Source organism: Pelophylax lessonae, assembly GCF_965119305.1.
Source record: "Pelophylax lessonae genome assembly, chromosome: 7".
NCBI classification, from domain to species: domain Eukaryota; kingdom Metazoa; phylum Chordata; class Amphibia; order Anura; family Ranidae; genus Pelophylax; species Pelophylax lessonae.
This window is the reverse complement of record NC_138774.1, coordinates 294,746,912-294,763,127: the sequence shown is the minus strand read 5'-3', so window position 1 is coordinate 294,763,127 and position 16,216 is coordinate 294,746,912. Positions and strand designations below refer to the sequence as shown.

General features: G+C 55.3%; 1 protein-coding gene across 1 annotated transcript in view; it reads right to left on the bottom strand.

The window, feature by feature from the left end:
- The window catches only part of CCDC22 (CCC complex scaffolding subunit CCDC22), a 46,414-nt gene extending 31,102 nt beyond the window's left edge, over positions 1-15,312 (bottom strand). Inside the window, exons 1-2 of the mRNA XM_082263464.1 lie at positions 15,097-15,312; positions 2,839-3,016 (exon numbers count right to left, since the gene is read on the bottom strand). Coding sequence (XP_082119590.1) covers positions 2,839-3,016; positions 15,097-15,146 — 228 coding nt within the window. The 5' untranslated portion in view covers positions 15,147-15,312. The remainder of the gene's footprint in view (positions 1-2,838; positions 3,017-15,096) is intronic.
- Between the last annotated feature and the right edge of the window lie 904 nt (positions 15,313-16,216).

The following is a 16,216-nucleotide window of genomic DNA, read 5'->3' as shown; positions in this document are numbered from 1 at the left end:
CATACATGAGGAAGAGCATATATGATGGCAGGAAAGGCAAATAGCTGTAAGAGGAGGGCAAATGGCAATAGAGATCAGGAGAGGAGGGGATTGATAATGACTTAATTCATTCAAAAGCAGGATTAAACCTTTAAAGTCAAACAAAACCTGTAGAGTTAACAGTTTTCCAACATAGTTACATTCTGTGGCTGCTGTCAGAAATCATAGGGCCCCCATACAGCCTACCTGGCAGGGCCCCCCCCCCGAATATTTTAGGACAATATTTTCACAAAAAATACACTAAAATCATTATTAGCGGACACAAACATAAACAGAGAACCTGTGTGAATTAGCACTTATTTGTTTTTTACATTATAAAAAAAAAAAAATATTATTTTTAAATGTTAAAAATATTTACAATTATTTTATTGTACAATTTCTTAAAATTATTTATTACGATGTTATATATATATATATATATAAACATCGTAATAAATAATTTTAAGAAATTGTACAATAAAATAAAAGGCGCGTTTTTTTTCAGGGCCGATACTACCAATATTTTATCGGTTGATATGGGCCGATATTTTTTACATTTAAAGTTTTGAAAAATAAAGACAAAAAAAAAAAATAAATAAAGACAATTTTTGACACAAATCTGGTACTGAACATGTTAATTTTTGTTTAATGCTTAATGGCTGGCACCCTGTGGTAGGTGGGTGGCTGGCTGGTACAGTGCCTGTGGCTGGCTGGTACAGTGCCTGTGGGTGGCTGGCTGGTACAGTGCCTGTGGGTGGCTGGCTGGTACAGTGCCTGTGGGTGGCTGGTACAGTGCCTGTGGTGGGCTGGCTGGTACAGGGCCTGTGGCTGGCTGGCTGGTACAGGGCCTGTGGCTGGCTGGCTGGTACAGGGCCTGTGCGTGGCCCGCTGGTACAGGGCCTGTGCGTGGCCCGCTGGTACAGGGCCTGTGGGTGACTGGCTGGTACAGTGCCGGTGGATGTGGCTGGCTGGTACAGTGCCTGTGGCTGGTTGGTACAGTGCCTGTGGCTGGCTGGTACAGTGCCTGTGGTGGGCTGGCTGGTACAGTGCCTGTGGTGGGCTGGCTGGTACAGTGCCTGTGCGTGGCTGGCTGGTACAGTGCCTGTGCGTGGCTGGCTGGTACAGTGCCTGTGCGTGGCTGGCTGGTACAGTGCCTGTGGTGGGCTGGCTGGTACAGTGCCTGTGCGTGGCTGGCTGGTACAGTGCCTGTGCGTGGCTGGCTGGTACAGTGCCTGTGGTGGGCTGGCTGGTACAGTGCCTGTGGTGGGCTGGCTGGTACAGTGCCTGTGGTGGGCTGGCTGGTACAGTGCCTGTGGATGTGGGTGGCTGGTACAGTGCCTGTGGATGTGGGTGGCTGGTACAGGGCCTGTGGTGGGCTGGCAGGTACAGTGTCTGTGGCTGGCTGGTACAGGGCCTGTGCGTGGCCCGCTGGTACAGTGCCTGTGGGTGGCTGGTAAAGGGCCTGTGGGTGACTGGCTGGTACAGTGCCGGTGGATGTGGTTGGCTGGTACAGTGCCTGTGGCTGGCTGGTACAGTGCCTGTGGGTGACTGGCTGGTACAGTGCCGGTGGATGTGGTTGGCTGGTACAGTGCCTGTGGCTGGCTGGTACAGTGCCTGTGGGTGGCTGGCTGGTACAGTGCCTGTGGGTGGCTGGCTGGTACAGTGCCTGTGGGTGGCTGGCTGGTACAGTGCCTGTGGGTGGCTGGTACAGTGCCTGTGGTGGGCTGGCTGGTACAGGGCCTGTGGCTGGCTGGCTGGTACAGGGCCTGTGCGTGGCCCGCTGGTACAGGGCCTGTGCGTGGCCCGCTGGTACAGGGCCTGTGGGTGACTGGCTGGTACAGTGCCGGTGGATGTGGCTGGCTGGTACAGTGCCTGTGGTGGGCTGGCAGGTACAGGGCCTGTGGGTGGCTGGCAGGTACAGGGCCTGTGGGTGGCTGGCAGGTACAGGGCCTGTGGGTGGCTGGCAGGTACAGGGCCTGTGGATGTGGGTGGCTGGCTGGCACTGGGCTGCTGTGGGTGGGTGTATGGCTGTGATACACTCCTGTGAGACTAATCCCGACTCCAGGCGAGGGAGGCGGCCTAAGAAGGCAGAATGACTTCACAAAAATATCGGCAATATTGGGCAGTTCCGGGGCCGATACATCGGGGAAAGTGCATATCGGTCTATCCCTAATTTACACACACACACACAATATATATAGGGAAGCCTGCAGTGCTGTAGGGGGGCACAGTGAAAGGGGGGCAAACAGAAGCAGGCAGATCAGGGAGGGGGGATCGGTGTCTGAGAAGCAATTACAGGAACAATGCCCTGTGTTTCTCCATGCAGTAGCTGAAAGCTGGCAGGAGGGGGAGAAACTGGCTTTCAGCTTCTGCAGAGAGCCGCACAGGGCTTCCTTCTGTAATTGCCCCTCCGCCTGACCACACTGATTCTCTGTGTGCCCGGGGCCCCTACGGGACTGGTGGTCCCCCCCATCGGCGGCCCTGGATAACTGTCTCAGTTGCTTGTGCTTGCAACCAAACTGTCAAGCCGTCATATGGATGGTGTCATAACCAATCATATGTGCACCATGGCAACCGCAGATCAAACAGAGGCCAAGATGGCATCTTCCTTGTCTTTATAGGATAGGAGGGTTTAGTTCTGCTTTAAAATGAGCAGATCATCGGTAGTAGTTTAATCCAGGTGAATGATTCAAAAAGCCTCGAAGGCACAGCCAGGCGACTAGCATTTTCACCCTACATAATTTCCTTTAACAAAAAAAAAATAAAAATATAAAAAATTCCTCCCAAAGACGCTCAACCTCCCTGAATAACCCCGCTCACCTGACAAGCCTGCGCCAGGCTGGTGCCTATACGGAAGCGGGCAGACATCCCAGGGGGCAGGATGTGACTGAGGTTGGAGGACACGGAGGGGTTGATCACGCGAAGACATGTCACCACCGCCTCTACAATCAGCTCTGTGGTGAACTGCCGCACACTTTGCACGTCTTCCGGAATTTCCCTAGAGGGGGGAAAAAGAAATACATTCCAATTACACCAATAAATATACACTCCTTACAAAAAATGTGTGTATATATATATATATATATATACACATATATACATATACACACACAGTGAGGGAAAAATAAATATTTGACCCCCTGCTGATTTTGTACGTGAAGTATGAGGAAGCAGTGACCACATGACATCAGGGAGGAACGATGAGAAGGAATGTTCCTTGAAGACGGCCATGATGAGGCCAAAGATCCTAGACAGGAAGTCACATGATCGGGAAAGAACAGAGTATAGCCGCAGTCACGTGACATAGAGAAGATGAAGCAAGGCACAGTGAAAGTGAAGCTATACATGAAGTCACATGATGTGGAAGATGTTAAAGGAGTAGTCCCCACAATAAAGAAGAGAGTCCTTTGAAGTGGGACATGATGGAGTTTTGGGTCACATGTATTTTGTAGGGGTAGGGGAACACGATGGGGCCGAGGTCCCATGTATTCTGGGGGAACCACCATGGGGCTGAGGTCACATGTATTCTGGGGGAACATGATGGGGCCGAGGTCCCATGTATTCTGGGGGAACCCAATGGGGCCGAGGTCACATGTATTCTGGGAGAAACCAATGGAGCCGAGGTCCCATGTATTCTGGGGGAACCCAATGGGGCCGAGGTCCCATGTATTCTGGGGGAACCACCATGGGGCCGAGGTCCCATGTATTCTGGGGGAACCACCATGGGGCCGAGGTCCCATGTATTCTGGGGGAACCACCATGGGGCCGAGGTCCCATGTATTCTGGGGGAACCACCATGGGGCCGAGGTCCCATGTATTCTGGGGGAACCCAATGGGGTGAGGTCACATGTATTCTGGGGGAATCCAATGGGGCTGAGGTCCCATGTATTATGGGGGAACCCAATGGGGCTGAGGTCCCATGTATTCTGGGGGAACCACCATGGGGCCAAGGTCCCATGTATTCTGGGGGAACCACCATGGGGCCGAGGTCCCATGTATTCTAGGGGAACCCAATGGGGCTGAGGTCACATGTATTCTGGGGGAAGCCAATGGGGCTGAGGTCACATGTATTATGGGGGAAGCCAATGGGGCTGAGGTCCCATGTATTCTGGGGGAACCCAATGGGGCTGACGTCACATGTATTCTGGGGGAACCCAATGGGGCTGACGTCACATGTATTCTGGGGGAACCCAATGGGGCTGACGTCACATGTATTCTGGGGGAACCCCATGGGGCTGAGGTCACATGTATTCTGGGGGAACCCAATGGGGCTGAGGTCACATGTATTCTGGGGGAACCCAATGGGGCTGAGGTCACATGTATTCTGGGGGAACCCAATGGGGCTGAGGTCACATGTATTCTGGGGGAACCCAATGGGGCGAGGTCACATGTATTCTGGGGGAACCCAATGGGGCCGAGGTCCCATGTATTCTGGGGGAACCCAATAGGGCTGACGTCATATGTGTTCTGGGGGAACCCCATTGTGGTTGAGGTCACATGTATTCTGGGGGAACACGATGAGGCTGAGGTGCCATGTATTTTCTAGGGGAACCCCATGGGGCTGAGGTCCCATTTATTTTCTGGGGGAACCCAATGGAGCTGAGGTCCCATGATTTCTGGGGGAACCCAATGGGGCTGAGGTCTCATGTATTCTGGGGGAATCCAATGGGGCTGAGGTCCCATGTATTATGGGGGAACCCAATGGGGCTGAGGTCCCATGTATTCTGGGGGAACCCAATGGGGCTGAGGTGCCATGTATTATGGGGGAACCCAATGGGGCTGAGGTGCCATGTATTATGGAGGAACCCAATGGGGCTGAGGTCACATGTATTCTGGGGGAACCCAATGGGGCTGAGGTCACATGTATTCTGGGGGAACCCAATGGGGCGAGGTCACATGTATTCTGGGGGAACCCAATGGGGCCGAGGTCCCATGTATTCTGGGGGAACCCAATAGGGCTGACGTCACATGTGTTCTGGGGGAACCCCATGGGGCTGAGGTCACATGTATTCTGGGGGAACACGATGAGGCTGAGGTGCCATGTATTTTCTAGGGGAACCCCATGGGGCTGAGGTCCCATTTATTTTCTGGGGGAACCCAATGGAGCTGAGGTCCCATGATTTCTGGGGGAACCCAATAGGGCTGAGGTCCCATGTATTCTGGGGGAACCCAATGGGGCTGACGTCACATGTATTCTGGGGGAACCCAATGGGGCTGACGTCCCATGTATTTTCTGGGGGAACCCAATGGGGCTGAGGTCACATGTATTTTCTGGGGGAACCCCATGGGGCTGAGGTCCCATGTATTCTGGGGGAACCCAATGGGGCTGAGGTCACATGTATTCTGGGGGAACCCAATGGGGCTGACGTCCCATGTATTATGGGGGAACCCAATGGGGCTGACGTCCCATGTATTCTGGGGAACCCAATGGGGCTGAGGTCCCATGTATTTTCTGGGGGAACCCCATGGGGCTGACGTCCCATGTATTAGGGAGGAACCCAATGGGGCTGAGGTCCCATGTATTCTGGGGGAACCCAATGGGGCTGAGGTCCCATGTATTCTGGGGGAACCCAATGGGGCTGAGGTCCCATGTATTCTGGGGGAACCCAATGGGGCTGAGGTCCCATGTATTTTCTGGGGGAACCCCATGGGGCTGACGTCCCATGTATTAGGGAGGAACCCAATGGGGCTGAGGTCCCATGTATTCTGGGGGAACCCAATGGGGCTGAGGTCCCATGTATTCTGGGGGAACCCAATGGGGCTGAGGTCCCATGTATTCTGGGGGAACCCAATGGGGCTGAGGTCACATGTATTCTGGGGGAACCCAATGGGGCTGAGGTCACATGTATTCTGGGGGAACCCAATGGGGCGAGGTCACATGTATTCTGGGGGAACCCAATGGGGCGAGGTCACATGTATTCTGGGGGAACCCAATGGGGCCGAGGTCCCATGTATTCTGGGGGAACCCAATAGGGCTGACGTCACATGTGTTCTGGGGGAACCCCATTGGGGTTGAGGTCACATGTATTCTGGGGGAACACGATGAGGCTGAGGTGCCATGTATTTTCTAGGGGAACCCCATGGGGCTGAGGTCCCATTTATTTTCTGGGGGAACCCAATGGAGCTGAGGTCCCATGATTTCTGGGGGAACCCAATGGGGCTGAGGTCTCATGTATTCTGGGGGAATCCAATGGGGCTGAGGTCCCATGTATTATGGGGGAACCCAATGGGGCTGAGGTCCCATGTATTCTGGGGGAACCCAATGGGGCTGAGGTGCCATGTATTATGGGGGAACCCAATGGGGCTGAGGTGCCATGTATTATGGAGGAACCCAATGGGGCTGAGGTCACATGTATTCTGGGGGAACCCAATGGGGCTGAGGTCACATGTATTCTGGGGGAACCCAATGGGGCGAGGTCACATGTATTCTGGGGGAACCCAATGGGGCCGAGGTCCCATGTATTCTGGGGGAACCCAATAGGGCTGACGTCACATGTGTTCTGGGGGAACCCCATGGGGCTGAGGTCACATGTATTCTGGGGGAACACGATGAGGCTGAGGTGCCATGTATTTTCTAGGGGAACCCCATGGGGCTGAGGTCCCATTTATTTTCTGGGGGAACCCAATGGAGCTGAGGTCCCATGATTTCTGGGGGAACCCAATGGGGCTGAGGTCCCATGTATTCTGGGGGAACCCAATGGGGCTGACGTCACATGTATTCTGGGGGAACTCAATGGGGCTGAGGTCACATGTATTTTCTGGGGGAACCCCATGGGGCTGAGGTCCCATGTATTCTGGGGGAACCCAATGGGGCTGAGGTCACATGTATTCTGGGGGAACCCAATGGGGCTGACGTCCCATGTATTATGGGGGAACCCAATGGGGCTGACGTCCCATGTATTCTGGGGAACCCAATGGGGCTGAGGTCCCATGTATTTTCTGGGGGAACCCCATGGGGCTGACGTCCCATGTATTAGGGAGGAACCCAATGGGGCTGAGGTCCCATGTATTCTGGGGGAACCCAATGGGGCTGAGGTCCCATGTATTCTGGGGGAACCCAATGGGGCTGAGGTCCCATGTATTCTGGGGGAACCCAATGGGGCTGAGGTCCCATGTATTCTGGTGGAACCCAATGGGGCTGAGGTCCCATGTATTCTGGGGGAACCCAATGGGGCTGAGGTCACATGTATTCAGGGGGAGCCCAATGGGGCTGACGTCCCATGTATTATGGGGGAACCCAATGGGGCTGAGGTCCCATGTATTCTGGGGAACCCAATGGGGCTGAGGTCCCATGTATTTTCTGGGGGAACCCCATGGGGCTGACGTCCCATGTATTATGGAGGAACCCAATGGGGCTGAGGTCCCATGTATTCTGGAAGAACCCAATGGGGCTGAGCTCACATATATTCTGGGGGAACCCAATGGGGCTGACGTCCCATGTATAATGTGGGAACCCAATGGGGCTGAGGTCACATGTATTCTGGGGGAACCCAATGGGGCTGAGGTCCCATGTATTCTGGGGGAACCCAATGGGGCTGAGGTCCCATGTATTCTGGGGGAACCCAATGGGGCTGACGTCCCATGTATTTTCTGGGGGAAGCCAATGGGGCTGAGGTCCCATGTATTTTCTGGGGGAACCCCATGGGGCTGACGTCCCATGTATTATGGAGGAACCCCATGGGGCTGACGTCCCATGTATTATGGAGGAACCCAATGGGGCTGAGGTCCCATGTATTCTGGGAGAACCCAATGGGGCTGAGGTCACATGTATTATGGGGGAACCCAATGGGGCTGAGGTCCCATGTATTCTGGGGGAACCCAATGGGGCTGAGGTCACATGTATTCTGGGGGAACCCAATGGGGCTGACGTCGCATGTATTCTGGGGGAACCCAATGGGGCTGAAGTCCCATGTATTCTGGGGGAACCCAATGGGGCTGAGGTCACATGTATTCTGGGGGAACCCAATGGGGCTGAGGTCACATGTATTCTGGGGGAACCCAATGGGGCTGAGGTCACATGTATTCTGGGGGAACCCAATGGGGCTGAGGTCACATGTATTCTGGGGGAACCCAATGGGGCTGACGTCCCATGTATTCTGGGGGAACCCAATGGGGCTGAGGTCACATGTATTCTGGGGGAACCCAATGGGGCTGAGGTCCCATGTATTCTGGGGGAACCCAATGGGGCTGAGGTCCCATGTATTCTGGGGGAACCCAATGGGGCTGAGGTCACATGTATTCAGGGGGAACCCAATGGGGCTGACGTCCCATGTATTATGGGGGAACCCAATGGGGCTGAGGTCCCATGTATTCTGGGGAACCCAATGGGGCTGAGGTCCCATGTATTTTCTGGGGGAACACCATGGGGCTGACGTCCCATGTATTATGGAGGAACCCGATGGGGCTGAGGTCCCATGTATTCTGGAAGAACCCAATGGGGCTGAGGTCACGTGTATTCTGGGGGAACCCAATGGGGCTGAGGTCTCATGTATTCTGGGGGAATCCAATGGGGCTGAGGTCCCATGTATTATGGGGGAACCCAATGGGGCTGAGGTCCCATGTATTCTGGGGGAACCCAATGGGGCTGAGGTGCCATGTATTATGGGGGAACCCAATGGGGCTGAGGTGCCATGTATTATGGAGGAACCCAATGGGGCTGAGGTCACATGTATTCTGGGGGAACCCAATGGGGCTGAGGTCACATGTATTCTGGGGGAACCCAATGGGGCGAGGTCACATGTATTCTGGGGGAACCCAATGGGGCCGAGGTCCCATGTATTCTGGGGGAACCCAATAGGGCTGACGTCACATGTGTTCTGGGGGAACCCCATGGGGCTGAGGTCACATGTATTCTGGGGGAACACGATGAGGCTGAGGTGCCATGTATTTTCTAGGGGAACCCCATGGGGCTGAGGTCCCATTTATTTTCTGGGGGAACCCAATGGAGCTGAGGTCCCATGATTTCTGGGGGAACCCAATGGGGCTGAGGTCCCATGTATTCTGGGGGAACCCAATGGGGCTGACGTCACATGTATTCTGGGGGAACCCAATGGGGCTGAGGTCACATGTATTTTCTGGGGGAACCCCATGGGGCTGAGGTCCCATGTATTCTGGGGGAACCCAATGGGGCTGAGGTCACATGTATTCTGGGGGAACCCAATGGGGCTGACGTCCCATGTATTATGGGGGAACCCAATGGGGCTGACGTCCCATGTATTCTGGGGAACCCAATGGGGCTGAGGTCCCATGTATTTTCTGGGGGAACCCCATGGGGCTGACGTCCCATGTATTAGGGAGGAACCCAATGGGGCTGAGGTCCCATGTATTCTGGGGGAACCCAATGGGGCTGAGGTCCCATGTATTCTGGGGGAACCCAATGGGGCTGAGGTCCCATGTATTCTGGGGGAACCCAATGGGGCTGAGGTCCCATGTATTCTGGTGGAACCCAATGGGGCTGAGGTCCCATGTATTCTGGGGGAACCCAATGGGGCTGAGGTCACATGTATTCAGGGGGAGCCCAATGGGGCTGACGTCCCATGTATTATGGGGGAACCCAATGGGGCTGAGGTCCCATGTATTCTGGGGAACCCAATGGGGCTGAGGTCCCATGTATTTTCTGGGGGAACCCCATGGGGCTGACGTCCCATGTATTATGGAGGAACCCAATGGGGCTGAGGTCCCATGTATTCTGGAAGAACCCAATGGGGCTGAGCTCACATATATTCTGGGGGAACCCAATGGGGCTGACGTCCCATGTATAATGTGGGAACCCAATGGGGCTGAGGTCACATGTATTCTGGGGGAACCCAATGGGGCTGAGGTCCCATGTATTCTGGGGGAACCCAATGGGGCTGAGGTCCCATGTATTCTGGGGGAACCCAATGGGGCTGACGTCCCATGTATTCTGGGGGAACCCAATGGGGCTGACGTCCCATGTATTTTCTGGGGGAAGCCAATGGGGCTGAGGTCCCATGTATTTTCTGGGGGAACCCCATGGGGCTGACGTCCCATGTATTATGGAGGAACCCCATGGGGCTGACGTCCCATGTATTATGGAGGAACCCAATGGGGCTGAGGTCCCATGTATTCTGGGAGAACCCAATGGGGCTGAGGTCACATGTATTATGGGGGAACCCAATGGGGCTGAGGTCACATGTATTCTGGGGGAACCCAATGGGGCTGAGGTCACATGTATTCTGGGGGAACCCAATGGGGCTGACGTCGCATGTATTCTGGGGGAACCCAATGGGGCTGACGTCGCATGTATTCTGGGGGAACCCAATGGGGCTGAAGTCCCATGTATTCTGGGGGAACCCAATGGGGCTGAGGTCACATGTATTCTGGGGGAACCCAATGGGGCTGACGTCCCATGTATTCTGGGGGAACCCAATGGGGCTGAGGTCACATGTATTCTGGGGGAACCCAATGGGGCTGAGGTCACATGTATTCTGGGGGAACCCAATGGGGCTGACGTCCCATGTATTCTGGGGGAACCCAATGGGGCTGAGGTCCCATGTATTCTGGGGGAACCCAATGGGGCTGAGGTCACATGTATTCTGGGGGAACCCAATGGGGCTGACGTCCCATGTATTCTGGGGGAACCCAATGGGGCTGAGGTCCCATGTATTCTGGGGGAACCCAATGGGGCTGAGGTCACATGTATTCAGGGGGAACCCAATGGGGCTGACGTCCCATGTATTATGGGGGAACCCAATGGGGCTGAGGTCCCATGTATTCTGGGGAACCCAATGGGGCTGAGGTCCCATGTATTTTCTGGGGGAACCCCATGGGGCTGACGTCCCATGTATTATGGAGGAACCCGATGGGGCTGAGGTCCCATGTATTCTGGAAGAACCCAATGGGGCTGAGGTCACGTGTATTCTGGGGGAACCCAATGGGGCTGAGGTCCCATGTATAATGTGGGAACCCAATGGGGCTGAGGTCCCATGTATTCTGGGGGAACCCAATGGGGCTGAGGTCACATGTATTCTGGGGGAACCCAATGGGGCTGATGTCCCATGTATTATGGGGGAACCCAATGGGGCTGAGGTCCCATGTATTCTGGGGGAACCCAATGGGGCTGAGGTCCCATGTATTCTGGGGGAACCCAATGGGGCTGAGGTCCCATGTATTTTCTGGGGGAACCCCATGGGGCTGACGTCCCATGTATTATGGAGGAACCCCATGGGGCTGACGTCCCATGTATTATGGAGGAACCCAATGGGGCTGACGTCCCATGTATTCTGGAAGAACCCAATGGGGCTGAGGTCACGTGTATTCTGGGGGAACCCAATGGGGCTGAGGTCCCATGTATAATGTGGGAACCCAATGGGGCTGAGGTCCCATGTATTCTGGGGGAACCCAATGGGGCTGAGGTCACATGTATTCTGGGGGAACCCAATGGGGCTGATGTCCCATGTATTATGGGGGAACCCAATGGGGCTGAGGTCCCATGTATTCTGGGGGAACCCAATGGGGCTGAGGTCCCATGTATTCTGGGGGAACCCAATGGGGCTGAGGTCCCATGTATTTTCTGGGGGAACCCCATGGGGCTGACGTCCCATGTATTATGGAGGAACCCCATGGGGCTGACGTCCCATGTATTATGGAGGAACCCAATGGGGCTGACGTCCCATGTATTCTGGGAGAACCCAATGGGGCTGAGGTCACATGTATTATGGGGGAACCCAATGGGGCTGAGGTCCCATGTATTCTGGGGGAACCCAATGGGGCTGAGGTCCCATGTATTCTGGGGGAACCCAATGGGGCTGAGGTCCCATGTATTCTGGGGGAACCCAATGGGGCTGAGGTCCCATGTATTCTGGGGGAACCCAATGGGGCTGAGGTCCCATGTATTCTGGGGGAACCCAATGGGGCTGACGTCCCATGTATTCTGGGGGAACCCAATGGGGCTGACGTCCCATGTATTCTGGGGGAACCCAATGGGGCTGACGTCCCATGTATTCTGGGGGAACCCAATGGGGCTGAGGTCCCATGTATTATGGGGGAACCCAATGGGGCTGAGGTCCCATGTATTCTGGGGGAACCCAATGGGGCTGAGGTCACATGTATTCTGGGGGAACCCAATGGGGCTGACGTCCCATGTATTCTGGGGGAACCCAATGGGGCTGACGTCCCATGTATTCTGGGGGAACCCAATGGGGCTGGGGTCACATGTATTCTGGGGGAACCCAATGGGGCTGAGGTCACATGTATTCTGGGGGAACCCAATGGGGCTGACGTCCCATGTATTATGGGGGAACCCAATGGGGCTGAGGTCCCATGTATTCTGGGGGAACCCAATGGGGCTGAGGTCCCATGTATTCTGGGGGAACCCAATGGGGCTGACGTCCCATGTATTCTGGGGGAACCCAATGGGGCTGACGTCCCATGTATTATGGGGGAACCCAATGGGGCTGACGTCCCATGTATTCTGGGGGAACCCAATGGGGCTGACGTCCCATGTATTCTGGCGGAACCCAATGGGGCTGAGGTCCCATGTATTCTGGGGGAACCCAATGGGGCTGAGGTCCCATGTATTCTGGGGGAACCCAATGGGGCTGACGTCCCATGTATTCTGGGGGAACCCAATGGGGCTGAGGTCACATGTATTCTGGGGGAACCCAATGGGGCTGACGTCCCATGTATTATGGGGGAACCCAATGGGGCTGAGGTCCCATGTATTCTGGGGGAACCCAATGGGGCTGAGGTCACATGTATTCTGGGGGAACCCAATGGGGCTGAGGTCACATGTATTCTGGGGGAACCCAATGGGGCTGAGGTCACATGTATTCTGGGGGAACCCAATGGGGCTGAGGTCACATGTATTCTGGGGGAACCCAATGGGGCTGAGGTCCCATGTATTCTGGGGGAACCCAATGAGGCTGATGTCCCATGTATTATGGGGGAACCCAATGGGGCTGAGGTCCCATGTATTCTGGGGGAACCCAATGGGGCTGAGGTCCCATGTATTTTCTGGGGGAACCCCATGGGGCTGACGTCCCATGTATTATGGAGGAACCCCATGGGGCTGACGTCCCATGTATTATGGAGGAACCCAATGGGGCTGAGGTCCCATGTATTCTGGGAGAACCCAATGGGGCTGAGGTCACATGTATTATGGGGGAACCCAATGGGGCTGAGGTCCCATGTATTCTGGGGGAACCCAATGGGGCTGAGGTCCCATGTATTCTGGGGGAACCCAATGGGGCTGACGTCCCATGTATTCTGGGGGAACCCAATGGGGCTGACGTCCCATGTATTCTGGGGGAACCCAATGGGGCTGACGTCCCATGTATTCTGGGGGAACCCAATGGGGCTGACGTCCCATGTATTCTGGGGGAACCCAATGGGGCTGACGTCCCATGTATTATGGGGGAACCCAATGGGGCTGAGGTCCCATGTATTCTGGGGAAACCCAATGGGGCTGAGGTCACATGTATTCTGGGGGAACCCAATGGGGCTGAGGTCACATGTATTCTGGGGGAACCCAATGGGGCTGAGGTCCCATGTATTCTGGGGGAACCCAATGGGGCTGAGGTCCCATGTATTATGGGGGAACCCAATGGGGCTGAGGTCCCATGTATTATGGGGGAACCCAATGGGGCTGACGTCCCATGTATTCTGGGGGAACCCAATGGGGCTGACGTCCCATGTATTCTGGGGGAACCCAATGGGGCTGACGTCCCATGTATTCTGGGGGAACCCAATGGGGCTGACGTCACATGTATTCTGGGGGAACCATGGACATGGACCACAATCAAGAGGCCAGTCCCTTGAATTGGGGACACAATGGAGCTGGGGGGGTCACATGTATGGGGGCCTGGGGGGAAATGATGGAGCTGAGGTCGCAGATATTCTGGGGGTGGGGAATTATTATGGGGCTGAGGTCACATGTATGGGAGTGGAGAAGGGGGGTTGGGGGGACCGGATGGAGCTGGGGGTCACATGTGCAGTATGAGGGCTGGGGGAAATGATGGAGCCAAGGTCACATGCCGAGGGGACATGAATAGGGGGAGGAGTTGGGGAACATGTATGGGGAGGGGTTATGTACGGGGGGAGGGGTTTGTGGGACATGTATTGGGGGGAGGGGTTGGGGGTCACAATGGAGAGGACAGTCCCTTGAAGTGGGACATGTATAGGGGGAGGGGTTTGGGGGGACATGTATAGGGGGGAGGGGTTTGGGGGGGGACATGTATTGGGGGAGGGATTTGGTGGGACATGTATAGGGGGAGGGGATTGGGGGGAGGGATTTGAGAAAATGCATGGGGGAGGGATTTTGGGGGACATGTATAAGGGGGAGGGGGTTTGGGGGGACATGTATAGGGGGAGGGGTTTGGGGGACATGTATAGGGGGGAGGGGTTTGGGGGACATGTATTGGGGGAGGGGTTTGGGGGACATGTATAGGGGGGAGGGGTTTGGGGGACATGTATAGGGGGAGGGGTTTGGGGGACATGTATAGGGGGGGAGGGGATTGGGAGTCACAATGGAGGACAGTCCCTTGAAGTGGGACATGTATTGGGGGAGGGGTTGGGGGACATGTATTGGGGGAGGGGTTTGGGGGGACATGTATAGGGGGAGGGGTTTGGGGGACATGTATTGGGGGAGGGGTTTTGGGGACATGTATAGGGGGAGGGGTTTTGGGGGACATGTATTGGGGGAGGGGTTTGGGGGACATGTATAGGGGGAGGGGTTTGGGGGACATGTATAGGGGGAGGGGTTTGGGGGGGACATGTATAGGGGGAGGGGTTTGGGGGACATGTATTGGGGGAGGGGTTTGGGGGGAGGGGTTTGGGGGACATGTATAGGGGGAGGGGTTTGGGGGGAGGGGGTCACAATGGAGGACAGTTCCTTGAAGTGGGACATGTATTGGGGGAGGGGTTGGGGGGACATGTATTGGGGGAGGGGTTGGGGGACATGTATAGGGGGGGAGGGGATTGGGGGTCACAATGGAGGACAGTCCCTTGAAGTAGGAAATGTATGAAGGCCATGATTCTCCAGCCATACATGACCTGATGGATGGGTGGGGGTGGGGGGACTGCAGTCACATGACCCCTCCCCCTCTGATGGCCACTTACGTGCCGCAGGTCCGCAGAGTGTGGATGAGGATGCGGTCCACCTCCTCCATGGCCGGGCTTTGTGGGTGGCTGTCCGCCCTCTGGCTCTCCACACATGGACCCTCCTCTATCTAGAAGCAGCAGCCGGCGTCCTGCCCCATCCCCGCACTACATTCTGCCTTTTACACTTTGTACAGGAAGCCGCTCACCTCCGGACTACACTGCCCACAATGCACCGCGGCCTCCTCCCGCCTGACTCCACCGCGGACAGCCCCGACTTCCGCCGCGGGGGGTGATGGGAAATGTAGTCCGGAACGGGCAGGGTTGTCAGGCGGTGCTGGGCACAGCCCGCTATGTGTGTGTGCTGATATTGGATGTGTATAGGAGAAGGCAGAGAATATCCTCTGTGTGTAGAATGTTAGATAATATGTCCCATACATCACATATCAGTCAAGGGCTCAGTAGGCCCGAAGCCTTAGTAGGCCTGAGCTGCCTGTGACAGAAAGAAGAGTCCCTGTGACTGGTAATGGCGCCTTGTCAGGACTCTTCTCCCTCTATCTTCATATATTAGGAGGTGACTGACATTTCCAGGGGTGTCTGTATAAAATCAGACGAAAAACAAGGTGAATATCCACAGACTGCCCCCCCCTGTTACACACAGTGGTATCTCCCGCTAGCTCATACTACTCTGCAAGATAGTGGGAGGAACCACTGCATGGGGGGGGGGGTCAGGTATTCTACTCATATACCTGGTTGATTACCTGCAAACAGGCCACCAGAAAGGTAAATATGGCCGCTTTCATTACAAGTGTTCCTTCTCCGCTTGACAGGAGAGAGAGCGCATGCGAGGGGGTTTGAATCTTTGCGTCGAGTCTTAGCAACGTCCTAGCAACAAGGCTAGGGTTTTGGGTTCGTGCAGGTGGCGTATGCTTGCATGTGACATCACGTGACGTGCCTCTGTGCACGGGGGCCACAAATCTCAATTTCCTTGCCCCGGGTTCCCCCTCTCCTGGAATGATAGCACCTGGGGCTGAGGACAGTGGTCCGCGCAGCTGCTGATGTCAGTGAAGCCGCGACTCGCGAAATATTTATTTTTTAAAGGGGAAAAATCAGCCACTCTTTACCAGTTTTCAGAGCGCTG